This window comes from Mixophyes fleayi, chromosome 3, assembly GCF_038048845.1.
Source record: "Mixophyes fleayi isolate aMixFle1 chromosome 3, aMixFle1.hap1, whole genome shotgun sequence".
NCBI lineage: Eukaryota > Metazoa > Chordata > Amphibia > Anura > Limnodynastidae > Mixophyes > Mixophyes fleayi.
The window spans coordinates 342,388,251-342,414,586 of record NC_134404.1 but is presented as its reverse complement, the minus strand read 5'-3'; the positions used below and the strand labels follow the sequence as shown (position 1 = coordinate 342,414,586).

At 41.9% G+C, this 26,336-nt stretch overlaps 1 protein-coding gene across 1 annotated transcript; it reads left to right on the top strand.

The window, feature by feature from the left end:
• Positions 1-4,149: 4,149 nt before the first annotated feature.
• Positions 4,150-10,590, top strand: LOC142145006 (uncharacterized). Its single transcript, XM_075204435.1, has 2 exons — positions 4,150-5,891; positions 8,307-10,590. The coding sequence occupies exons 1-2, from the start codon at positions 4,604-4,606 to the stop codon at positions 9,206-9,208; spliced, it is 2,190 nt and encodes a 729-aa protein (XP_075060536.1). The 5' UTR covers positions 4,150-4,603; the 3' UTR covers positions 9,209-10,590.
• The last annotated feature ends 15,746 nt before the right edge of the window (positions 10,591-26,336 follow it).

The window sequence follows — 26,336 nt, the reverse complement described above, 5'->3', positions numbered from 1 at the left end:
TATTTACATTCATAGGTTCAGTTGGACACCTCTAAAGATGCATTCCGCTTGGAATCAGTAGCATTTACACCAGGCCTTCGTGATGAGGACAGCCCTTACCTGTTCTAGCTCCTTAAAGGAAAACTCCACGCAAAATGTAAGATTTAGAGTTGAGTGAAGTTCAGTATGGTAACTTAAAATACAGAGTATTACCTGATCATGTAGACTTCTTCCATGGCAGAAAGTATCCCAATTGCTCCAAAAGTGCAGGGATACTCTCATGTCTCCTACTATTGTTTATCAACTTCAAAAATGCAGCTCCATGATTGATTCCACTCTTCTGTGAATTTCCCATTCGTGCAAATTAAAAAAAATAATAATAATAAGGAAAGTGTATTAACAACACTGCTTCCTGTTTAATTAAGACCAACGTTTAGCTGCACCGAAGGGGACATCATCTGATTTTGACAGCCTTCATTCCTTCTTCCAGACAGTCCATTGTAATCTCCAGTCAGTCCTGTTTACTAAACTCTCTGGGCCTGATTCACTAAGGAATGTAAATGCTGTGACGTATATCGCGTACAATCGCTCTGTGCATTCTCAGAACCAACCATACGCCAGTGAACACAGTGACGTCCAATTCTTCTTACATTAATGAATCAGGCCCTCTGTTTGTTCTCTGGCACCAGCTTTGAAGTCCAGAGTGTTTAGTGCAGGATAGGAAGGGGGAACCAAATTTTGAATACGATGGATCAGTGGTCCGTATCTCCAAAGGTTTGTTTTTAGGTTTTGGAATGCCTGAGCCTCCTGCTGTTGATTGCTCGTTAGAATTGGGAGATAAGGGACTTATACACAGGCATTGTCATTGTTTCCAAAAGGAGCTTAATTACTCCCAATAATGATGAGTGGTGGCTCCCTGATTTAAACCGCTTTGGAGATTTATGAGATTGTTAGGACTCTGAACCATCAATCACTTCCGGCTGGTAGCAGCCGCTCGCTACTACACAATGTCCCAGCTTCTGTAAGGGTTGGTAATACTGGATATAGAAATAAAGGACAATATCCACAGCTTACAGTCCTTTAGTGGTCACAACTCTTTTCAGTGGAAATTACAGGGTAAAGTGTGGTATGCACATAATAAAGACTGATCTAACACTATGTAACTGCTATATGGCGATGTTTAAGAAACTATGGTTCCACGGTACCATAGAGGTCCTCAAAAAACTTAACTGCTGTAGTAATGTGTCAGGGACCCTCATCTCCTCGCATTGAGATGAAAAGCAATATTTTTTAGAATAAACAGTATATGTATATAATAATTTATACAGAAAGGTTTTCCCTTAAAAAGCCCCTAGTATTCCAAAGGTAACTGACCCATAATATTCTACTTTAATCTAGAAAAGCAGCTTAGCAAACGGTTTCTCAGTTAAATATCACATTGGGATCATACTGGCTATGTCCATAAAAACAGCATGTTCACATTCATTTTCTTGTACTCAACACAAGTAAATAACAAATTAAGTACTACTGGGTTGCGTTTAAATCTTAATTATTTAGTTAATTCTGAAATAGAACAAGCCTTATAGATAATTTAACAGTCACAAAGAAATTAATAGAGAAATATGAAAAACGCTTGTATGTTTTCCCTGTGTATACATGGGTTTCATCCATATATTGTGGTTTCCTTCTCCTTGTTTATATTCTTAGAGATATGTTAAACATATTATAGATATGACACATATCTACTTTTGTCCATATAGCAGATACAGTATATGGACAAAAGTATTCTGACGCTTGACCATTACACTTGCAGGGACTGTAATGACATTATATTAAAATACATATACTTTAATATGGAGTTGGTCCCCCTTTGCAGCGAAAACAGCTTCCACTCTTCCTAGAAGACTTTCCACGAGATGTTGGAGTGTTTCTGTGGGAATTTGTGCCCATTCATTCTGTAGAGTATTTATGAGGTCAGACACTGGTGTTGGATGAGAAGACCTGGCTCGCAATCTCCGTTCCAGTTCATTCCAAATGTGTTCGATGGGGTTGTGGTCAGGGCTCTGTGCGGGCCAGTCAAGTTCTTCAACACCGAACTCATCAAGCCATGTTTTTGTAGTCCTTGCTTTGAGAACTGGGGCACAGTCATGTTGGAATAGAAAAGGGTCTTCCCCAAACTATTGCCACAAAGTTGGAAGCATAACATTGTCCACAATGACTTGGTATTGAGATTGCCCTTCACTGGAGATAAGGGGCCTAGACTAAACCCTGAAAAACAGCCCCATACCATTATCCCTCCTCCACCAAGCTTCACAGTTGGCATAATGCACTCAGGCAGGTAATGGTTTGCCGGCATCTGCCAAATCCAGATTTGTCCATCTGACTGCCAAGCAGAGAAGTGTGATTTGTCACTTCAAAGAACACATTTCCACTGCTAAAAGTCCAATGTTAGTATGCTTTACACCACTCCATCCGGCGTTTGGAACTTACCTTGGTGATGTGAGGGTTACATGCAGCTGCTCGGCCATGGATACCCATTCCATTAAGCTCCCACTTCACAGTTTTTGTGCTTACATTACTGCCAGTGGAAATCTTCAGTTATGGAATCAGCATTGGTGACTTTTACGCACCATGTGCCTTTGCAGTCGCTGACACCGCTCTGTGATTTCACATGGTCTTCCGCTTCGTGGCTGAGTTGCTGTTTGTCACAATCTGCATCCTGCAGATCCAGTCTATCAGGAACTATGTTAGACCTTTGTATATATATATATATATATATATATATATATATATATATCCTACCTGTAGTACCACTTTCCTCCAAAGGGGCCACTGTGGTACTTAGACTGCTCTCTTACCTGCCAGTACTAGGCTCATTACTCCTGGATGCTTAACACCTGTCCTTGGCCTATAAAAGCCTTCTTGTCCCAGCAGCATTTGCCAAATCATATGTTTCCTTTACATGTGTTGTTTTTCCTGTGTGCTTTCCTGATTAATCTCCTGGTATTGACTTCTGCTTGTCCCTCTGTTTTTGCACCTCTTCCTGTGACCCCTGACTCGGCTTGTCTGTGACTCTGTACCTGTTCTCAGCTCTCCAGTGTTTCTGCATTATCCTTCTCCAGAGTATTATCACCAATACCTGCTTTCAGCTCTTCAGTGTTACAGATTGTTGCAGATTGTCACTAGGGGTCTTCACCTCCTGCTCATCGGGGCTTCTGTTCACTATCTAGCTACAGACCATCACATCCTGTGTCCGTTACCTTCAGTGCTTTGCTCCGCAGACCATCTCACCTTGGGTGTCACCTCCACTACATTGTGGTAAAGTCCTGCAAATCATCGCATCCTGTGTCCATTACCTTAAGTTTTTGAAGGATCATAGGGTAGGAGAGAGTCTGGTAGGGCAAAGCAGAAAATCCATAAGTAGGCAGCAGCACCAGAGAAGTCTTGGAGATGGGAGTGGGAGGAGGTTATAAGAGGGGAAGAGAGGTGGAGGATTTGGTGAGAGGAGATTTTTTGGTGAGTGGTGTTAATTTTGTATTTAAAGCAAGGGCAGTTGGCATTGAGTGGTAAGTGAGTATGGTATGGGTGGTAAAAGAGGGCAGAGAAACAAACTAACATGTGGCTGACGTTGCATTTGCAGTAGATTTGTTTGGTGAGAAAGAGGGAGGTATAGTAGGTAGAAAGGATGAATTTAAAGTAGATGAAGTCAAATTATAGTAAGATTTTCTCAAATTTCGCTCAGCAGATTTTGAGCACTTTTGGAGGTAGCAAACCTGTGGGAAATTCCAGGGTTGCGGTTTGGAGTGACGGAGACAAAGTGGGATGGCTGGTGCTGCTGCATCAAGGGCATCAGAGATGTTATAGAGAAATACAGCAGCATTTGGGCAGGACTAAGATAAATCGGGAGCAAGGAAGGGTTCTAGAGAGGTTGAGGACATAAAGGTATCACTGAGTGTGCAAGCAGATGGTGCAGACTAGATGGGCCAAGCGGTTCTTATATGCCGTCAAATTCTATGTTTCTAATTTGGGCATGGGTTGGGGTCAGGATGTAGATAGAGGAAGAAGGAAATAAGATTGTGATCAAAAAGGGGGAAGATCACATAGATAGAAACATAACAGGTGTAGGGTTATTCATTCAGTTTGCTCCGACAATGAAAGGATCACTCACAATAATGACAAGTGAGGCTATTAGGACGAACGCACTTAAAGGGCGACAGGGTTTGTAACAAGCTGAATGATGACCTGGTGTGTTTTAACATGGGGTGGGGACCGACCAATGGGGGCCCATGTGGGAGGGACCTTGATAGAATATAGCAGGATGTACTTCCTGCTTTACTTCACTTGCAGCACGAGATCCAGAGGGAGACCCAGCAGCGAGGAAAACGGATAAGTCCCATTTTGTGGTTTATTCTTTGTTTTATTGTGTTCTTTTGCCCATTTCCATTTGCCTTTAACGTTCCCCCTCCCGTTATATTTTAAATCCAGCCTTATTCTTTTCCCCTTGTCCTTACCTGCCTCACATTCGGCCTGCCCCCTCTCTCCCTTCAGCCCCTCATTCACCGTTCCCGCTGTCACCCCCTCCCCCCGTTTGCCATTAGTTTCTTTCCCTCCAGCCACCAGCATAATGCCCCGTCCCAAGAGAAATGCTCCTCGCCCGGCACGCCTCAGGTCCCCCTCTCCCACCCCCTCCCGCCGCCATCTTACAGCCTCAGCCTCAGCCTCTTCCCTCCAAACCCCCGCCCTCACTCCAGACATGCCGCTAAGCGGCGATAATGCACGGCCCCCCCTGGGATCCTCTCCCGGGCACTTCCCAGCATTTCGCGCCACTAGGCGCAGCGGCGCCCCCTCCCCTCTCCCCCCGGCCGGTTCGCGCATGCGCAGAACGCGCGCTCCATCGCGCCCGGCCGGATCCAGCAGCGCAGCCAGTCTAGATGATATGGCTGCAGGGGCAGCCAGCGTTTCTGTTAGGGAGCTTAGCGGGCAGCCTCAGCGGTCCCAGCAAGTAGCTGTCACCCCCCCTCCCCAGGCTAACACATCAGGTGCCATTTCAGCCAGCCCCGTTGAGGATAGGAGCCATTCCCATTTCAGATTATGCCCCATCACCCCTCCTGTGGCAGCCCAGGGCTTCAGGTCACGAGGTCATAACCCTACAGCACCCCACCAATTGCATTTCCCTCCCAGCCCATTCCTGCCCCATAATAGTGGTGGATCAGCATGGGGGTCACAACATGGCAGAGGTCAAGAGTTCAGCAGGTCCCAAGGTCATACCTCGGGTCACGGGGAATACCGGCACCATGCGGGTGGGTGGGACACACTTCCTGCCAGGGCCTCAATGGATTTCAGAGACCGGTCCGAGGCGCCTGTATGGCCCTCTTTACGCCGGCAACGCCTGTCACCTCCAGCGTCTCGCCCATACACGTCACGAAGGGTCTCTTCCCCGGGGAACGTGGCGGGTGGGTTCACCCATGGGGGTCACGGGGTCAGGTCTGATAATATTATAGTCGAGTATCACCACTCCAGCGGCGGTAATTTAAGTCCAGGGCCTCTCCCCCTAGGGGGGCGGGCTACCTCCGGGTTTAGCGATCGGATGCGGGAGGAATTTTCTACGTTCCCTAGCCCTGACCATTTAGCGGCTCCTAACCCGTTTAACGTAGATAGAGACATCAACGCGGCGCGGCGGCGCTTGGACTATTTGCCCAGATCTCAGCTGACTGTTCCCCTTCCCGTTTCAGAGACTACAGTTACAAATCCGGAGACGAGGGTCGGTCGGAACGATCGTTCGGGGTCCGAGTCTCGTGACATGAGGTCGGCAGGGACCAGGGAGGATGCGGTCCGGGACACGTCTGGAGGACAGGTCGCGGCAACTGCACTCGGGGAGACGTCTGTCGGTGCTGGGAATACTGCTCCTGTCGGTGAGTCCATTTCCGTTAACACACATAAATCACACTTGTTGGCATCACCTGTCTTATCTACCAGCAGTGGGTCCTCCGGCTCGGGGGACAGGCCCAGAAAATTAATTAAGTTGTTAGAAACAGAATTGTTAGGAAAACGGAGTAAGCACACACCCCAATCAGGAGACACAGACCAACCAGCGGCTCGTAGCGAATTGGGGCAGGTAGAATCCCTGGAAATTACACACGGCATAAGGCCTAGCGTACGGGATAGAATTAGGAGGGGTAAGTACGTGGATATGTACGCGTTAACCGGCGAAGATAGGAAGGCGCTGGCGGCCGCCTGTGAGAGGTCGGGAATGGGGGAGGAGAAATACAGATCCTTCTCTAGATGGGTTAATGCCTTCTCCATTTTCGCTACAATATATGTAGAGACCCGTCCCAACGAACAAGCGGAGGTATGGAGGTATATGCACCTTATTAGTGGGATGTACGTAAAGGACGGCCCGTTAATTTGGAGGGCATATGACGAGCTTTTCAGGAAACGGATGAGTGGGCGTGAGAGACTTCCTCTGGGATCGAAAGACATTGACACCTGGCTGGAGTTAATGAGGCCCAGCAGTCAGTCTGCAGAGGGTAGCTCTGTCAGGCGGTTTCAAGGGCCGGGGAGGACGCAGAATGTCCTCCCCCCAAAAGGAAGGTGTTATGACTTCAATGCAGGGGCCTGTCAAAGAGGCTCAGCCTGCAGATTTAGACACAGTTGCACGTCATGTAACGGCCATCACCCTGCCAACGAATGCGCAAAGGCCCGTGGAAGTGGGGGACGGGGAAGAGGCTCTGGCTCAGCTCTGCCGAGTCAAGGGGCCGTCGCCAATTGATTTGGTTGAGCTGGATAAGTGGCTAGGGTGGTTTGATGATAAGGTGACTGGGTCCCTTCTCCATGACGGCTTTCATTTTGGCTTTAAACTCCCGGTCCAAGGTAGCGTTTCCTCGGCAGCTCCGGTTAATCTGAAATCGGCGCTCGCTTTCCCAGAAGTATTAGACGAAAAAATAGGGAAGGAGGTTGGTTTGGGTCGCATGATTGGCCCGTTCCGACTTCCTCCTATTCCCAATCTGATTTTGTCCCCAGTAGGGGTAGTTCCCAAAAAAGCAGTAGGAAAGTTTAGATTGATCCAGCACTTGTCTCATCCTGCCGGTAAATCCGTGAATGACGCAATTGACGTTAATCTCAGTTCTGTCAGTTATCAGTCATTCGAATCGGCCCTAGCGCTGGTCCAGGAATGCGGCAGGGGCTCCTTGTTGGCCAAAGTGGATATCGAATCGGCGTTCAGATTGCTGCCCCTTCACCCTGAGTCGTATCAATTCATGGGTTTCCGGCATCGTGGTGAATACTACATCGATCGCTGCCTGCCCATGGGTTGTTCGATCTCATGCGCACTGTTCGAGAAATTTAGCGGTTTCTTGCATTGGTGCATTCAGACCGGGACAGGGTGTCGGTGGATCGCGCATTATCTTGACGACTTCCTGGTTATCGGGCCGCCTGGTACCACGGTTTGTCGAGATACGCTTTTTTCCACGGAGGCCTTGTTTAGGGTGTTAGGCGTTCCCGTCGCAGCAGACAAGACGGAGGGCCCAACTACATGTCTCTCATTCCTCGGGATCGAGATTGACACGCTAGCAGGGATCTGCAGGCTTCCAGCAGACAAGGTTACAAAGATGTATGAGGCTATCACAGAAGTGCTAGGGGCAAACGTTAGTTCCCTGAGGTCGATACAGTCCCTGTTAGGGCGGTTCAACTTTGCCTGCCGTGTAATCCCCATGGGGAGGGTTTTCTGTAGGAAGCTCCAAAGAGCCACAGCAGGTAGGAGTAGGCCACATGCAGTCATACAACTATCCAAGGTGGTTAGGGAGGATCTTCAGATATGGCTCATTTTTCTTAGGGGTTTTAATGGCAAGCGTATTTGGCCGTCACCTCCAGTAACAAACGGGGAAATTAACTTGTTCACGGACGCTGCTGGGGCGTCCGGCTTTGGGGCTTATCTGGATGGACACTGGTGTGCGGATAGATGGCCCGATGATTGGCACAGGGATGGGACCACTAGGAACTTGTTGGTTCTTGAATTATTCCCGATTGTGGTGGCAATTGAATTGTGGGCACCCGTTTTGCGGGGTAGGCACATAGTTTTTTGGTGTGACAATTTGGGGGTGGTCCAGTCCATCAACAAGCAGAGTGCATCGGCCTACCAGGCAATATTGCTCTTGCGGCACCTAGTGTTGCGCTGTTTGCAGAATGACATTTCATTCAGGGCGAGGCATGTTCCGGGGGTGCAGAATAGCCTAGCAGATGCATTGTCTCGATTCCACTGGGACAGGTTTCGCAGCCTTGCTCCTCACGCAGACTGTGTTGGTACCCCGTGTCCCCCTTGTGTTTGGCAGATCATCAAGCCGGCATAAGAGGCCTCGCGGAACAAGCGGTAGCTCCCTCCACCCTGAGATCCTATCAGGCGTCATGGAGACGGTGGTCGTTGTTCAGCAGGCAGAAAGAGCAATCCGAGGCAGGTCAGAGAGATGCTATGCTAGCCTTTATGTGGGACAGATATTCCGAAGGTGATTCTAAGACCTCTATGGCATCTACCCTGGCTGGTATATCATTTATGGCCAAGCTGCAGGGTTACCCGGACGTTACCAAACATTTTTTAATTAATAAGGCCTTGAAGGGTTGGGGGAGAGTCCGTCCTTCTCATAGCGATGCTCGTTTACCAATTACCCTTAACATCTTGGAGGATTTGATACGGAGAGTGGGTTTGGTTACCTCGGACGAATACGAGAAGCTTTTATTTAGTTTGGCTTTTTCCATGGCCTTCTTTGGGGCTTTTCGCATTTCGGAGCTGGTAGCTAGGTCCAGAGGGCATCAAGAGTCTGGGTTGAGAGCAGAACATGTCAGTCTGGGTGAAGGGACCTTTGCCTGCAAAATAGTTAGATCTAAGACTGATCAGAGCGGGAAGGGCTCGTGGGTGCAGTTAACTCCTCAACAGCTTCAGCATATCTGCCCGTTTAGGCTGGCGTCACAGTTTATGAGTAGGAGACCCCAGGCCAACTTGTTTCTGTGTCACAGTAATAGCATTCCTCTGACTAAATATCAATTTGCGGCCATTTTAAAGCGGACCTTACAGTCTCTTAATTTAAACAGCAACCTATACGGGACTCACTCATTTAGGATCGGGGCAGCTACATCTGCCGCCTTGGCGGGATCTTCTAACGAAGCTATAAAAGCTTTGGGCCGCTGGAAGTCCACGGCTTACCAGTCTTATGTGAGAATTGACAAAGTTATTGATTGAATGTTGTGTTGTTTAACCAATTTGTTTTGATTTCGCAGTTTTTCTTTTCACACTTTCCTTCTCGCCTGAGCCTTCAAACCATCCCATCCCACTTCCCTTACCCATCCCATCTTCCCCTTCACTTGGTGGGCTACCCTGGGCTTTTCCGCTCGCCGCTTTAACGCGGGGGCGCGAAGGGATTTTCACCCGGGTTTCCCTGGGCGTAAGTCCTGATTAGTGGTGTGCAGCCGGGGTTTTTCCGGGTGTTGTTTACCTTCGCCTGGGTGGTCTGCTCCCTGTTTGTGTCTACCTTCCCTTACCCCCCTTCGTGTTACGTTTTTTCTGTTACAAGCACTTATCCTTCTCATACCTGTATACCACGCCTGTCTGTCTGCCCAATTCAATGATTTCATGCTAACATGGCTTCTCTGATTTCAGGTGATGGTGTTAGAACTAAGACGGTGTGGATCATCGGTCATTCGTTTGTTTTTTGGGCCGCTGGCCACCCCAGGTCAAAAAGTATCCCGGATAATTGCGGCACGGTGATTAGATGGTGGGGCAAAAGAGGTTTAGGCTGGCAGGACCTTATTCCGTGGTTGATTAGGCTCATAAAACAACAAGGCCCACCGGACGTTCTGGTTGTACATGCGGGAGGTAACGATTTAGGTAAGGGTAAATCATTAGATCTCATCGTTAAAATCAGAGAGGACCTGCGTCAAATACACGAGGCGTGGCCAGACATCATTATTGGTTGGTCAGCACTCATTCCCCGATTAGTATGGAGGACAGCCATTCCTATAAAAAAGATGACGGCTATGGTTAGGAAGCTAAATAGTGCCATCCGGAAAATAGTACGGTCCATGGGGGGTATAGTCATAGACCACCCGGGGTTAGGGGTAGAGGCACCACATCTTTTTAGACGGGACGGCGTTCACCTTAATGAAGAGGGTATGGGTTTCTTTATAGACAGGATTTACGGGGGAGTGGAGGCGTGTTTCGGTTAGTTGGTGGCGGGCTGCGGCGTCTGTAGGGCGCAGCGGGGTAGGAAGGCACTGCGTTCAGCGGCTGATTAGTGGGCGCACTGGTAGTTGGTCGTAGGTCACTGCCCCCTTTGATGTAACAGTAACTCCTTTTGGTCCTTCGGTGAGGAGGGTCCCTGTCCGGCTCGGTGAGGGAGGGCAGCGTGAGTTGTAAGGGGCAGTCACTCTGACGCCAACTCAGCGCTATGTATGTAGGGATTTGTTCCCCCGTGTTTTTTGCGGACTTACGGCGGTTTGCGCCAGTCCATTAAGTAATCGTGTGTGATCAGCTCGTGAGCTGTCCCGCAGTGCTCTTTCTCCGCCACCATAGGTTAGTTAATATAAAATCCTTATAATAAAATTCCTGCCAAGTTTAATAACTTATTCAGGTCTCTGTGTCTTTATTTGCATGCTATGGTGTAAAGTTAAGGTTAATGTGAAGTTTGTGGTAACATACACAGTGAGCCCTTTATGACAAGTGAGGCTATTAGGACGAACGCACTTAAAGGGCGACAGGGTTTGTAACAAGCTGAATGATGACCTGGTGTGTTTTAACATGGGGTGGGGACCGACCAATGGGGGCCCATGTGGGAGGGACCTTGATAGAATATAGCAGGATGTACTTCCTGCTTTACTTCACTTGCAGCACGAGATCCCACCCACCCATCCCTCAAGTTAGTCCGGGGTTTTTTGTCAATGGTGGGGTAGGAAGGCACTGCGTTCAGCGGCTGATTAGTGGGCGCACTGGTAGTTGGTCGTAGGTCACTGCCCCCTTTGATGTAACAGTAACTCCTTTTGGTCCTTCGGTGAGGAGGGTCCCTGTCCGGCTCGGTGAGGGAGGGCAGCGTGAGTTGTAAGGGGCAGTCACTCTGACGCCAACTTAGCGCTATGTATGTAGGGATTTGTTCCCCCGTGTTTTTTGCGGACTTACGGCGGTTTGCGCCAGTCCATTAAGTAATCGTGTGTGATCAGCTCGTGAGCTGTCCCGCAGTGCTCTTTCTCCGCCACCATAGGTTAGTTAATATAAAATCCTTATAATAAAATTCCTGCCAAGTTTAATAACTTATTCAGGTCTCTGTGTCTTTATTTGCATGCTATGGTGTAAAGTTAAGGTTAATGTGAAGTTTGTGGTAACATACACAGTGAGCCCTTTAAAGACCAAGCTATACATAATAGTGTTGTGTAACTGTGTGGAAACGAAATCAAGAAAAATCATCAAAGCATTAACAGAGACAGATGTACCCCAGGCTTGACGTGACCTTCAATTGATTTAAGTAACCATATTGTCTTTATTAACAAAAAGCAAAATACATGCACTCTCAAAAGGTCTTTAAGACTCAACTTGAAAGAAAGAAACAAAAGGATTCCTTAGTCATTAATTTTATATTGACTTATATCCCAGGCATCTTAATTTCTCAGAGAGAGATTGACCTTTCTGTCAATGTTTCCTCAATAGATCTAGTAATGTAAGTAAACATTATGTTTTCTGTTTGTTTTGTTCCATTTCTTGTAACATTGGTTTAACTATTTACTGAATAAATGTGATAAGATATTTACAACTACATCATGCCTGTTATGAAAGATCAAAATTGTCATATTGCATTCGACTAATTAGCCTAATTTCTTATTCAAATGTATTCACTAAACAGGTCAGACACACTTTTATTCTTCTTGTTTCTTTATATTGTGTAAACAATATTTAGGAATGCAATTTCGGAGGTTTAACAAAGTGTACACTTGAGTGTCAATAGTAATTCAATGCAGTTCCTAAATATAAGTACACACTCTGGGCTCTAGAAATGTACTACAAAACTTTAAGCATTTTTTTTACATTTAAAAATGATATTTTAGAAATAATATAAAAATATGGTCATAGATCCTGTGTGTGGAGATGGGTGAACCTGAGATCTCACAAAGGAGTTTATGGAGCATATTCAATTGAAGGAAAGGAAACTTTTTCTATCGCACCGATTGTGGTAAATACCCACTTTAATGTATTATTAACAGAATGTTCTGTAGAAATATATGAGAGATGTGCAACAATTAACTGTTTCTGGATAAAAAAAGGGGAAAGGCTAGAAGTTGATTAATAAGCTGCACTAGGATTCCCAGATCAAAATGTAACCGTCATGGATGAGAATAAAATAAAATATAGCTTTTATTCAAAACATGTTAAAATAGGATAAAAATTAGCAAAATAATTATAGTGAACAGTGAGAGTTAAAACTTGGATGCTTTGCCGTTATACTTCTATAATATTGTGAGAGGACAATCTTCATAAATGGTTCCTATATTGTGTATGATTTCTACATATGTATGCACTTATATGTCCAAAGAAATCCACTATTTGTCTAATAATTATATCCTTAATTGCCTTACTAACTAGATGCCCTATAGTAAGCTGGTATATATTATGAACACTATGTAGGAGTAACTGCTCTGTAATAAATTAATATAATCTACAATTAGACAAATAGTGGATTTCTTTGGACATATGAGCGCATACATTTCTAAATCTATCTAGTATTGTTTAGCATAATGCCCAGTTACAATATAGGAACCATTTATGAAGATTGTCCTCTCAAAATATTAAAGAAGTATAACGGCAGAGCATCCAAGTTTTAACTATCACTGTTCACTATAATTATTTTGCTAATTTTTATTGAATTTTAACATGTTTTGAATAAAAGCTATATTTTATTTTATTCTCATCCATTATGATTACATTTTGATCTGGGAATCCTAGTGCACCTTATTAATTAACTTCTAGTCTTTCCCCTTTTTTACATATTCAATTAAGCCAGCACATGGCGGCTAGTGTCAAAATGTTAGCGCAACACCATGAATTTCCATCCGTACCCCATAGTGGTGTAGCTGCGATGTGCCGTCTTAATTGGATATGCCCCTATAAGACTTATGGATTTCAAATGAGAACTTTTAAAAGGAAATTATCATTGTTTATTTGCAAGCTGTCACAAAACTCTGCAGCTCAAGACAGTTGATAAAACGAATCATGCACAAAAGAAGAACAAGTACATACAAGGTTGAGAAAGAAGGTGCAGACATGAGACAGAGGATGCAGGGGGCCCCACACATCTTGGCCGGGAGACAATCTGCTCAAACTCATAGGGACCCCAAGTATAGGAACTACAGCTTGGCCTGGAAACTGTATAACTTGATCTGGCTAGGTGATTTTTTTATTGAACTTTATAGCAAATGCTATATTATTAACTCTGGGATTCTGTGGATACTCTTATGAAATCTGGTGACATTTTGTGTGTTGTAATAAGCATATTAGATTTGAGTTCTAGCTATGGGATTTAAAGACGTGCTTTTGCATTTCTAATAAAGATACTGTTGTATCTTCCATCTCCCCTTGTCTGTGTGACCTAAGAATCCCCAGATTCCCCTTTAGTACCGTTCAATTAGACATAGGACTAATCAACCCACAGGAAGCTCTTCAAGCACATGGCGGCTTCACAGCAGTTTCCTAAGAGCACATTATAGGTAGATCTTCCCAATGTTGAAGACCATCCCCTCAAGTTCATTAGAAGACACAACTAATCCCACTAACACAACTTGTCGCTCTCTTTATTAGCAGGATTTGCTCTCTTTTACTTCAGCCAAAGCAACAAGATCAACCTTGCAATAATTGTATTTAGTATGTATACAATATGTTTAATTAACATAAATTATAAGTTATATGTTTGAATAGACCAATTTATATTGCCTGATTTAAAGTGTAGTCTAGAAAAAAATCATTTAGCATGATATAACTCTATTCTCTCACACTTTTCAATCTAGTTTAAACAGACCCCTGGGAGAAATAAAAATTCTCCAAAAGCAATCCAGTAATAAGTAACACAGTAGAAAGATGCTGAAAGTGCATCAGAATTATCTGGAGGACAATGACAACAAATTGTATTGCTATCTGCCAGCAAACAAAACATTAAATGCTGCAAGAGAGATAGACCAAACCATGAAACAATATGAAATTTATTTCTATGATACAGGTTTGTATTTGATAACGGAAAGCTCACCATCACTTATGTTGACATAATACCATTCAACCACTAGGTGGGTTCATGGGCAGTTAAAGCTTAAATACCTGACTTAGCTCTAAGGCTGGGTACACCCTGAAGGATTTTCACCCGATTATCGTGCGAATCACACATTAAACGACCGTTTAACCCGAGTTTTCATAACTGTTTGCGCTCCAATGATTATCGTTCCAAAGCACATCGTATTGTTCGATTTGATTTTGGAACCGGACTAAAAATTTTGTTTAACGATAGAACAATGTTGTTACAAATCTGCAGTGTGTATACACTCATGACCGGAAGTGTCCATAGATCTCTATGGAGTGTGCAGAGTCAGGATCTTTTCAGCCGATGGTTATGACAGATGAAGAGCACAGATATGACAGTAATTTATGTAAAACGTGTATAGTGGTTACGCAGGAATCAGCATGATGATCAGGTCTTTCAGTCATTGTTAAAGTCGTTAATGATATCGCATCGGGAGAAATTTTCTGTAGTGTGTGCCCAGCCTAATACAGATTCCATTACTGATTCCAATGACCCATTGTCGACTATGAGATTTACTGATTGATTTGCAAATGTTGGCCAATTCCATCCATCATGGAATCTAATATAATTTAAAATAAGATGGATTGTTTGCCATTTTGTACCATAAATCACATTTGGAAATCCCTACTTTAGCAATTCTACTCTGCATATATTGCAAATTTGGGGGTTTCGGCATTATTTCGGCTTTATTGAAATGGTATGATTTGCTCACAGACAACTCGAGATCGGTTAGAAAAGACTGAAGCAGCAAAACATTCCTGGTCATTGAGGGCATCGGTCACATGATTGGATGTGAGAATAATTGTTTGAGCTCACATCCAACCGGATGATGCCCTCTTCATCTCGGAATGCCCACTGGTCTTCTGGACTATAATATGAAATAATGGCATCAGACAAGAGTAATCCAACCCTTTCAATAGGAAGTTGAATACTGTATTAGGTCTCTTATTCACTGGTGTTGCTTTTGTGTAAAAACAAAACAAAATAAGTTTTATCAAAGCTTTGCTCATGCATCTGATAAGTTTTAATATGCTGCTTATATGTGGTCAGTATGTGCTTGGTGCATTCACAGTTACAGCGAAGGGAAACGTTTTTTTAAGTGAAACTCTCTTTATATCCATTTGAGTAAATATATCACATTTTCTTATTTCTTAATGCAATACTCTAATGGGATATAAAACAGAATCCAAACAGTTTTTCTCTGCTAAATTATCAAGGCGGGGTGTCCCCACGACTTCCATTCATTCCATGTCAGCCAATCAAAAGCTTTTTCCAACACTGGCCATAATTTCGGTAAAATGCGCATTTCACTGCAATTACAGTTCTATGAATATAGATAAAACAATGACATTGTTGATGTATTCTGCTCTGTGACGTGGTTGGGTTATAATAAGGAAGTCCGAGAGGAACAAAAATGATTGGGAAATCCACATGTAACACATAAGGTCACATTGCACCTGCAAAACGTGCAAATTTCTGCATCAAAACGCAGAATGAAACAAATATTCCGCAGATAACTTTTTACAGTTTTGCTTATCTCTAATAGTAAATATTAGATGGAGCGAAATTTGGGGGAAGGTTTTATGGGTGGCTGGTGTATATGTATGCAGGGGAACTAAGTTACAAGATAGCTATGTTAGATAACAAGGCGTGGAACAGGGGTGAACATATTATATGGATAGTATAACATTTCCTCAGACCTTTTCCTCACATATTCCAGCTTTTCAAGTGTTTCCCTTTGCTTTCTGCAATATAGATTGGAGCACAAGCTGTAAATGTCCATCACCGTTATTCAAATGATCTGGAACCTCCAATATGTTACGATCTCCTGCTTGCCCTTGATATTCTGACTACTGTGATTTCTCTGTGCAGTAACGTCAACTCAGCAGCCCATTACCGGAAGACTTACATTATTCTTTGTTGTAATTGGCTGCCAGTGATCTGACCTCCACAGGCTGGGTCACATCACATTAGTCCTGATTAGATCATAGGAGACAGAGACTCTGAGGAGCAATCCAACATCAATTCTGTATGGAGTGAGAGAGCCCCCTGGCCCACCAGACCCTTGCACTCTGCAGCTGTCTACTGCTCTACAAGATTAACTTCATACAGACAACTTTATTTTTGACATCAAATTAAAAAAAAAATTCAGGTGAGGTTCGAAGGTTAGAAATCTGACCTTGTATTGATATTACAAAAGGATAAATACTTAATAATTTCAAAATCTTTAAAACATCTGAGGGGAAAGGCTACGAAAAACATGTTTAACAATAACTGCTTGTTATAAAAATGTATGGTCTGTTCTAATGTCTCTATCACATGACTGTATGGAAGGTTATATAGATAATGGAGTGCTGCAATTGTGCTTAGTAATATATATATATATATATATATATATATATATATAAAAACAAAAACAGACATAGATCCTCTGCACTCACCATGTACAGACTGGGGTGCAAGAGGGGGTTGCCCACATTGTAATAATAATTCCATATATATATATATATATATATATATATATATATATATAGATATACATTCTTCTGATTTTTGCCATTAAATACTAATCACGCATTATTTCCAATAAGCACAACGTTTTCACATAATTGTCACTGCAGCACAGTTATTATAAACAGCTCTGTGATTACACTGTTCAACAGCCAAAATGTTTTACCAATGAAATCAGTAAATTTTGACTGATTTTAATATACCAGTTACAATTGATTGTTACCCGCTGCTTTCACGATACATTCCATGGATCAAGATGGACCAGGTTTCAGCTACCTCAAGGACACATTTTATTGACTTAGTGAGGTTCCAATAAAGGAAGATTTTCTCATTGTCCCACAGATACGAAAACACTTTGACCAGATCATCCTGGGGTGATGAGAAAACTGATTGGCTATGATTTTATTTTTCCACCCCCCGCAGAGTCTAGACTCTTTTCACTGTTCAAAGAAATCACAGCAGAAACATTTCCTTTCATTTATGGAATCACTGCCATAAGTCTGATACTATCACAGACTCATTGAGACCATCATTGTTATCATTAATCTTTATGATAGATAGCTATCTTGGATATAGACACTTAGGAACCTATGATCCAAGCACATTCCTTTTATGCCACACTGGTGATTTACACCATTTACCACCAACTAATATTATTTTATGGACGCACAGTTACTGTTCAAGAACACGCCATCTGAAAGCTGCTATTGTATTACATATATGGCTTTATTTTACTTTGTGTATTGTGTTATGTTCATTTCCTTTTTACTTGATCATAAAAGATTTTGTTTTAAATCACCACCTTCTGGTTTACCTGTTTGATACATATATGACACACACATTGTCCTGCTGTTTGCACATTTGGCAAACATAAATCACCCTCGGTGAACTTAGACTATTTCTTCTGCTATATACAATATAATAGGGTAGGGATTGCCTCACTCATAGTCCTAGCTGCACTACACTACACTATAGGAAGCATAAAGAGGATCACAAGCCCAGGATATATTCATAACAATTAATTTTCTTCTGACGTTAATTAACTCATAAAAAGAATACATATTTATGGAAAACTGTATGGAAGTTAAAAAAAAGTCTGCACTTTATATAGGAATGTTAGAAAATCCCCCCTTTCCAATTATATTAGGGTTACTGTGCTTCTAGATAGCCGACACCTTTTCCGGTCACTTTTGGTGCTTCCCCTCGGTAGAAGGGAAGTTCCGACACAGCAATTTAAAGACTTAGGGGCAGTGGTTCCGGCCATATGTAATCCCTGTAACTCTGTTAAATACAGATAATGGAGGAGAACTCATAAGAGGAACTCTCACCATTGGGCTATTATTGTGGAGTGGATTATGTAAAATTAATATTTAAAGTAGAAAATCCCTTTAATCTATATGAGGCTTCTTCCAGTATGGTTTCAATTATATGTCCCTTACATGTGCTGGCAAACTGTCTCAGTGTTCTGAATATCTGAGAAACTTTTGGGGTATCATCAAAGATTATTAAACTTCTTAATTAGTTCTGGGTGATCGCAAGAAATTTAGTAATTAAAAAGAAAGAAAGAGAAAAAAGTTAAGACACCCCTCACGGACCCAAATAGTTCATTTGCAACGTGGTTACTAGAGATGCTCAAAGTGGTTGGAATCTGCTTCTCGAATCACTTTATTGAATCGAAACAATAATTTCAAAAATCAATGTGATTTCTCTAAATTTAGAGAAATAAAATAATTTAGTTGGAATAAAAATTCCAACTAAGTTAGAGCAAGTTGGACCATATTATATCTGGATTGACCAAGATAAACCTTGTTTGAACCAGTCTGCACACAAGCAAGCTGGTTTGTCCGTGTAGGAGCCGGTTTAACATGTTTCAGATAAAATCGATACACTTTAAGTGTTTTCAAATGCGGTTGAACGGTGGACTTCGTACACAAACAGAAAACCTCAAATGCGAACGTCAATCTTTGAAGAAACGCGTCAAACACGAATGGCAAGGCTCGAACATTAACTGCAAACAGCAAACCCAAGGCACAAATTTTGAACCACAAGATCAAATCAACATCTGTTGAAGATTGCAGAGTGAAAATGTTTGTGAACATTTCACTGCCCATCTCACCCCTGTTATAGATGTGCAGCGATATCCTATGATGTCGTTATCACTGATGTCTCAGGTACAGTATCTTGCTCCATATCTCAAGCTTGTCCATCCTACTCTACGGCGCTGCAGAATTTTTATGGCGCCATATAAATAAATAAAGTATAATAATAAATAATAAAGCTAATTTTCGAGCATTTCTTTTGGCTAGCATACTGGTCATGACTCTGATACTAGCCCTATGTGCACAGTTTCTTATTACATGTAAAAAGCAAAATATTTGCCCCAGGTTGCTGAAAAAAAAACATGAAACATCCATATTATACAAGTATGTGCGATTGTGCGGATTAGGCAAGAATGTCAATGTTATTCGGTAACCGTACAATTCAGCAGTGGAATATAGGATAATACTCCAGACATATTTTCTCTCAAAGTGTAAACGCACAAAACATCTGATGTTTCCAAACAAGAAAGAAAGAAAAAAGCCTCAGGTGTTGTCAGAGAAAATCCATTAACATTTACAAGTTTAAACTCGAATGAATGGGATAGATGTTTTATTGTCCTGGTTTAATCGGATGTGTTGCCTGAAATGTTTAAATCTTCAACTTAAATTGACTGTGGGTTATGAAGAAATAATAGAGTTACATCTCTATGTTTTCCCATCCACCATGAACAAGCGTATACAGTTGTACATCATTCGTCAGTCCTACCTTGTTCCCTCTTTTATATATGACCACACTTCTTCAAGTGCCATAGATGGCTTTATATATAAGTTGGCTTCTGTTCTTAGTTTTGGTCTCAATTTAGTTACATTTTTAAGGACTCCTCTATAATCAGTTATGTTCCTGGCCGTTGGTTTGTGTCTATTTGGCAGCACGAGCAAAAATAAATTCTGCCACATAATGCCACCTCTTGGCCTAGGCTTGCTTCAACGACGTCCATTATGGATTAAGTTCAGCAATCACTCTCTGCCTTATGGAAAGTTCATGTACGAACGCAGGGGCTGCCTGAACACATTTGTTAAAGTCTGGGGCATGTAGCGTGACTCATCTTGTACATTTTATTAGGTGTGTAAACATGTTGTATTCCATTTTTTATTGTAATATTAGCATTATTTGAAATGAGTCTGCATATACTCTACCACAACAATTTTTATTGTTTTTTTTCCCCTCAAACCACTTGTTTTATTGTATTTGAAGGCTAACTGTACATCACGTAGGAACTATTTCCTAATTAGAAAATCCTTTATTCTAAAAAACATTAGGGGGTAAATGTATCAAGCTGAGAGTTTTCCAGCCAGTTTTAAAAGTGGAGATGTTGCTTATAGCAACCAATCAGATTCTAGCTGTCATTTTGTAGAATGTACTAAATATATGATAACTAGAATCTGATTGGTTTTTCAAACCCGCCGGAAAATGCTCAGCTTGATACATTTACCTCCAGATGTGATTGGCTGAGCAGTTGTTGACACTCCCAGTCACTGGAAAACACAGTCGTTCAGTTCAGAGTGCTCTTAGTGAACAGTTGCCCTGTATATTGTTTTATTTCATTCCCACTAGATTACCAAGAAAAAGATTTCTATTGAAAGATAAGTTTTTTTAATACAGTGGTGAAAGAAGGGCTTAGTATTTTTTATTTACTATTTTACTCATTTATTTTATATTTGTATAATGGAGGAGGGGTCTTAACCCTGTTCTGATTATACTGGGACCACTTTTAAGTGCAGAGCTGGTAGTCTCAAACAGGGAGGGGGCAGGTGGACTATGTGGAAACAGAGGGACCACGCACAGGGATTCCCTATAACTGCATGACCAGTCCAGCCTGTTTAGACTGATGTTGAATCCCCCTTTAGCATGAGGACCCCATGATTGTAGTTTCCATGGTTTAATGGAATCCAGTCCTGGCTGTAGAGCACTGGTGCTGTTTATGGATTTCAGAGTGGGGGCAAGCACTTTTTTAATAAAATCTACTCAAGTCATCATCATTAACATCAACAACTTCCTCCTCCTCATCATCATCATTATCAACAGCAACATCATCATCATTATCAACATGTAAACTTGCTCCAAGTTTATGGACTCGCAAAATATTCACCTCCTAAAAGACATATATAAAGATGCTTACAACTCTAAATAGGATGGATCTCTTGGGTGTGCTGTACTCCACTTTCTCTTGGACACCCCAGACCACCTTTCCACAGCTGTAAGTTCAAGGCTAAAGTCGGACACATTAAGAGTCCCATAGAGTCTTCAACTCAGGCTCAGCAAGAGAGTAAATCATCCAAAATTTTGGTTTGTGACATTTCTCCAGTAAGTGGGTGTCCGGCTTAATGTGTCCAAATTTAGGCTTGACTTAGATATCTCTTCTGTGTCTATATGACATGTGCTGGGTAACAGAAACTGAGAGTGTTGATCCGTGATACATTTATCCACTCTCAGTACATGCATAAATATAATTAGCATCTATGCTCTCATTCTAGTTATTAAAAGAGTTTTGGAAAATGTCAACTTGCACAGTTTTCCAGGTCATTATTAGAACCATGTTGAATAAATGTCTTAGATGATGACATCGATCTAGGGGTGGTGAAGACAGCTGAATCTCACACATTTTTAGTCTCTCCTTGTTTCTATTTTGTGCAAGGCATTTATCACTATGAATATCTTAATACAAATATACATGAATGCAACTAACTTGTAGGATATCTGTGAATAGGCAACTTCCTCTATATCTTGTTCCATAAGCCCCTATCTGAAATGGAACCTCTGAATAGAATTGTTCCAGGTAGTGACACAGATTGATCAGTGTTTGTTCAGCAGTAGCACATTGCTATCAAGGTCTGAAAATTCACCAGAATAGGTTCTTCCTGTTCCATCTATGGTGCTGTACATGCCAGAGCTTCATCCGTCAAGAGAAAGAATAAATCCACTGTGGCTGTTCATGCAGAATCTGGGAATGCAGATAACATTGATGTAAAAATGTGTACCCATAATATAATCCAGAGCTATTAAGAGAGTGGAGATAAGCCATAGTCGTAGTAATATGCAGAAGTTGGTAACAAAGGAACGGGATGAGACCTAGTCGTAGCGGTATGCAGAAGACCGTACACGGGAATGGAGATGATTAAATAGAGGCAAGTGGAGCTGGGAGCTGGATAGCACAACAACCTGGATATTAGGATATATTCAGGCAAGACCAAATAGGTCAAGAAATAATTGATCCAAAATGAAAACTTGATTAGTAAACATGATTGGCCATCTTGGCTAATTGTATAGTACTAATAGTCAAGAACTTTTGATTTATAAAGCAGCTGGATTGGGTCTTGATACTGACTCAATTGCTACATATTAAATGTATACTTAGCTATAAAGTAATTCCAACATTCATTCTATAACAAACCTGTTAACTGCATCTTCTGGTCTTCTACCCACTTAAAAGCCAAAGTTTGCTGTGGAGCGTCTCAAACAGTCCTTGGTCACAGGGTCACATAGCGGGAGATTATCGAAGCATGTGCTAACGTGCCTTCATTTGTACTTGATACTTTTTGTTTGGATCTTCCTGTAACTCCCTGCCCCAGTGGAGCGAACAATGTATTTTCCCTTTCACATGGACAAACACACTAGGGTTTATTTTGTCAGAAGCTAATTAACCTATTAATATAGAGTTAGAGTGTGGGAGGAAACCGGAGCACCCACAGGAAACTCACGCAAACATGGAGAACATACAAACTCCACACAGATAGGACCCTAATAAGTAAGTACTACTTTTCAACCATAAAGTGGGGAAATAGTGGATATGTTTTAGAAATCAGCATATTTTTTCATATGAAATATCAATTAGAAACACAGTTAACATAAAACGTGTTAAAGTTGCCCATCCCCAAAATAATTTATAACTATTCCTAGATTAAATGTCCATACATATATGCTTATTGCTTTTGTTTAGGACAGTAGAAAGAACATTACATCACTGCAGAAAAAGAAGTTTAAATATTCTTCCTATATAAAATATTTTCTATATTTTAGATGAAGAAATCTTTTCTCATAAATAATAAAGTTTGCTTATGTATTTGAAAACAATATACGCATAGATTTTTCGTTACAGCCCATCATTAAAACAAGGGACAATTAAAGACTCAGAGACAACAAGAAGGAAGTTTTGCAGAAATACGCCTCTGCTCACTTTAATGGGGCCCCAGCTATACTTCAGATTAGATGGCTGATATATTAGATGTTGAATGCATTATAATTTGATTCAAAGATATTGATTGCATTGTTTCAGAGCAGGCATATTAATGAGCTGTACATGTGGAAAGTAGATAATAGTGTACTTGGCTTGAAGTGTATACTAATTTGCGCTGAATAAAGATTGATTATTTTACTTGCCAGAGAACTATTTTTAAAGGGAACAAAGTAGCTGCCTAATTAAATGCAGGCATCCAGCACATGTTCAGCAACTTCCCGAATCTGAGACTGCAGAACTATGTATCAGTGTTTCAAAGTAGGGGATGGTGATTTATGTAATGTAACATTATTATTGAATTAATGCCTTCTTCTGTGAAGTGTGCATCCATAGTGGTCACAGAGTCCAATTAACACAGCAATGTGGCCTCTATATTCACTGTAATATCAGAACACCGGCTGCCAGTGATTCCATCTTGAAAATATTCCACATTCCAATCGTATTCTTTTGCATCAGCAAGTTGTAGAGTTGCTCTAATCATTGTATAGACTCATATTACACACAAACCAAATTCCTAGGAGTAGAGGAACATGTAGATAGTAGATTATAGCCCTGACTGAAGAACAAGGAGAGCCCGATTTCGGCGATAAGGCAGATCTTTTTATAGCTGCGTATTGTGACAGTCAAAAAAAATCAGTCATTGACGCAATTTAACAGAGAAATAGGGACATGACAGCTGAACGATACTCAGCTTTTCCATCTAATACTGGCCCAGAAACGTACAGGTTAACCTTATGCTTCGCTGGGTCAGTCTATACATAGGTACGCATGCATGAGCTGGCCTGCCGTAAGTACAGCGCAAGACTTCTTAAATAGGATTCCTAATGCAAATGCTGGGGAAGTCTTTGCAGGTGAAAGCATTATCACCAAAGGTAGCCCTTTGATGCCTCAGGCGAAGTGATAAAAAGCTCTATTGCCGGTGTAGATTCCCATTTTCACCTGCAATCTGACTTTTCACTCTTTGATAAATCAGCCCTTGACCTCCAAGATTGCTTTAGACTTTTGTTTGAATCCCACTGGCAGATCCGTTCAGCATCTAACAAGTTGCCGTGCTTCCCTGTGTCTCAGGGGAACAAAATAAAGTTGCTTGTTCTATTGAGCTGGGAAACTGATCTTAAGAACGCATGAGCAGCGATACTGCCACTAATGCTCCTGAAGGGCCTAACATGTACAATAGGGGCGAAAACTCTGGTTCACCCGGGGAAAAGGGGGTTGATGTTATATAATCATCATCATCATCATCACCATTTATTTATATAGCGCCACTGATTCCACAGCGCTGTACAGAGAACTCACTCACATCAGTCCCTGCCCCATTGGGGCTTACAGTCTAAATTCCCTAACATACACACACACACACACACACAGACAGACTGAGAGAGAGAGAGAGAGAGAGAGAGAGAGACTAGAGGTAATTTTGAAAGCAGCCAAATAACCTACTAGTATGTTTTTGGAGTGTGGGAGGAAACCGGAGCGCCCAGAGGAAACCCACGCAAACACGGGGAGAACATAGAGACTCCATACAGATAAGGCCATGGTCGGGAATTGAACTCATGACCCAAGCGCTGTGAGGCAGAAGTGCTAACCACTTAGCCCCCGTGCTGCCCGAATAATAGAGCCCACATGTCATGAAGGCAGGATTCATATGTTATAGAACATGATGAGCCCCTACTGGGGAAAAAGGCTTAGGTCATTATTCCTCTTCCAGAAGATAGGCCATGGATGACCTTCACTATGTCAAGAGGGCAATTATCAGGTATGCCAGACTGCTTCCATTTGGTGGCGAAAACTTCCCTGAAAACGCAGCCATCTGCCGCTTTGACAATTTGAGGTGCACATCACTGCCAAGGAGGATTTTGCATTCTGTGTTGTCTGTTTGTGCTTTGTAGATAAAGGTTCTTTGTGCCAGGAATCAATCAACATGGTTTAAAGCACTAGCATTGGAACCCTGAACTGTAACTAGCATGGACTTCCATGGTCCTGTTGCAACTTGTGGGCAGAACCTATTATCCTGTTCGGAGCTTCAGAATAGCACAAAAGATTTGTATCACCTTAACTGGGTTCATAATGTATTAATACCTATTTTACATTTTTGAGCATTTTTGTACATTTAAATAAATATTATTATTATTATTATTATAATATTAGGACAAATGTTTTCTACAGACTTCAAAGCCTTTCTCTCTATAGAATTTTTTCATTTTCTATTCCATGCTTTTGGTACTCTTAGCCTGTAAAATAAGTTGCATATTCTAAACTACATTTATTTATTGTAGCTAAGCAAAATGTTTCAATGGCTACATTATTCATCTTCGCTTCCATCTTTATTCTCTTATTTGCGCAGATTAGATGGCCCTGGTAGGGGGTAGAATGACCTAGGGCTAGCAAGGTCTGATGAGCCAAGGCTTAATAGCGCTTGATGACTAGTATTGCATAATTATGCATATGGGTTATGGAAAAACCCAAAGGCGGAATGCAAGATTAATGGCACAATATTGTAAATTACCATTATCTCAGATGCAGTTGGCAAACAATGCAATAGAGCAATGAGGAAAATGTCCATAAGAATCTTCTGCGTGATCACCTGCATTAGATGTGACGTATTGTAAAATGGGTATTAATATCTGAGCTTTAATAAGCTCTTATTGCAGGGAAGATCGTTATTCTTCCAGCTATTGCATATACAGATCTACACAACCTTACTGTCTATCCTCTGTAAAGTCCTTGCATTTTGTAGCAACAATTTGAAGGAGTTAAAACAAGCAACCTCTATTTTGAGCTACTCTCGTACTTAAGAACTAGGATTATCCCCTGAACTGGACTGATTACCACCCACGATTTTCTGCAGCTCTTAATAGAACTGTATTTTAGTTTTCCCTAAGATAATTATCACAGTGTGTTGGATAAACAAAATTATTTGCAAAAAATATACACCGGGCAACATGGAGGCACATTGGTTACCACTGTTACCTCCCAGAACCAGGCAACATCCTGGGCTTCCTAGACATAAGCGCAAAAGCGCAGCCTAATGGGGTATTGACCATGTGGGGTGGCCCTCCTGAACCCCCAGCACCACATAAAATCTGTCTCAGTTGGGGCCAGAGAAATAAATAGTGAAATTAGGGGTTATTTTAAGTCTTTATATATTCCACTAAATTTGGAGAAGTTTCTTATCTTTAGTTCACCAGTTGCCCCTG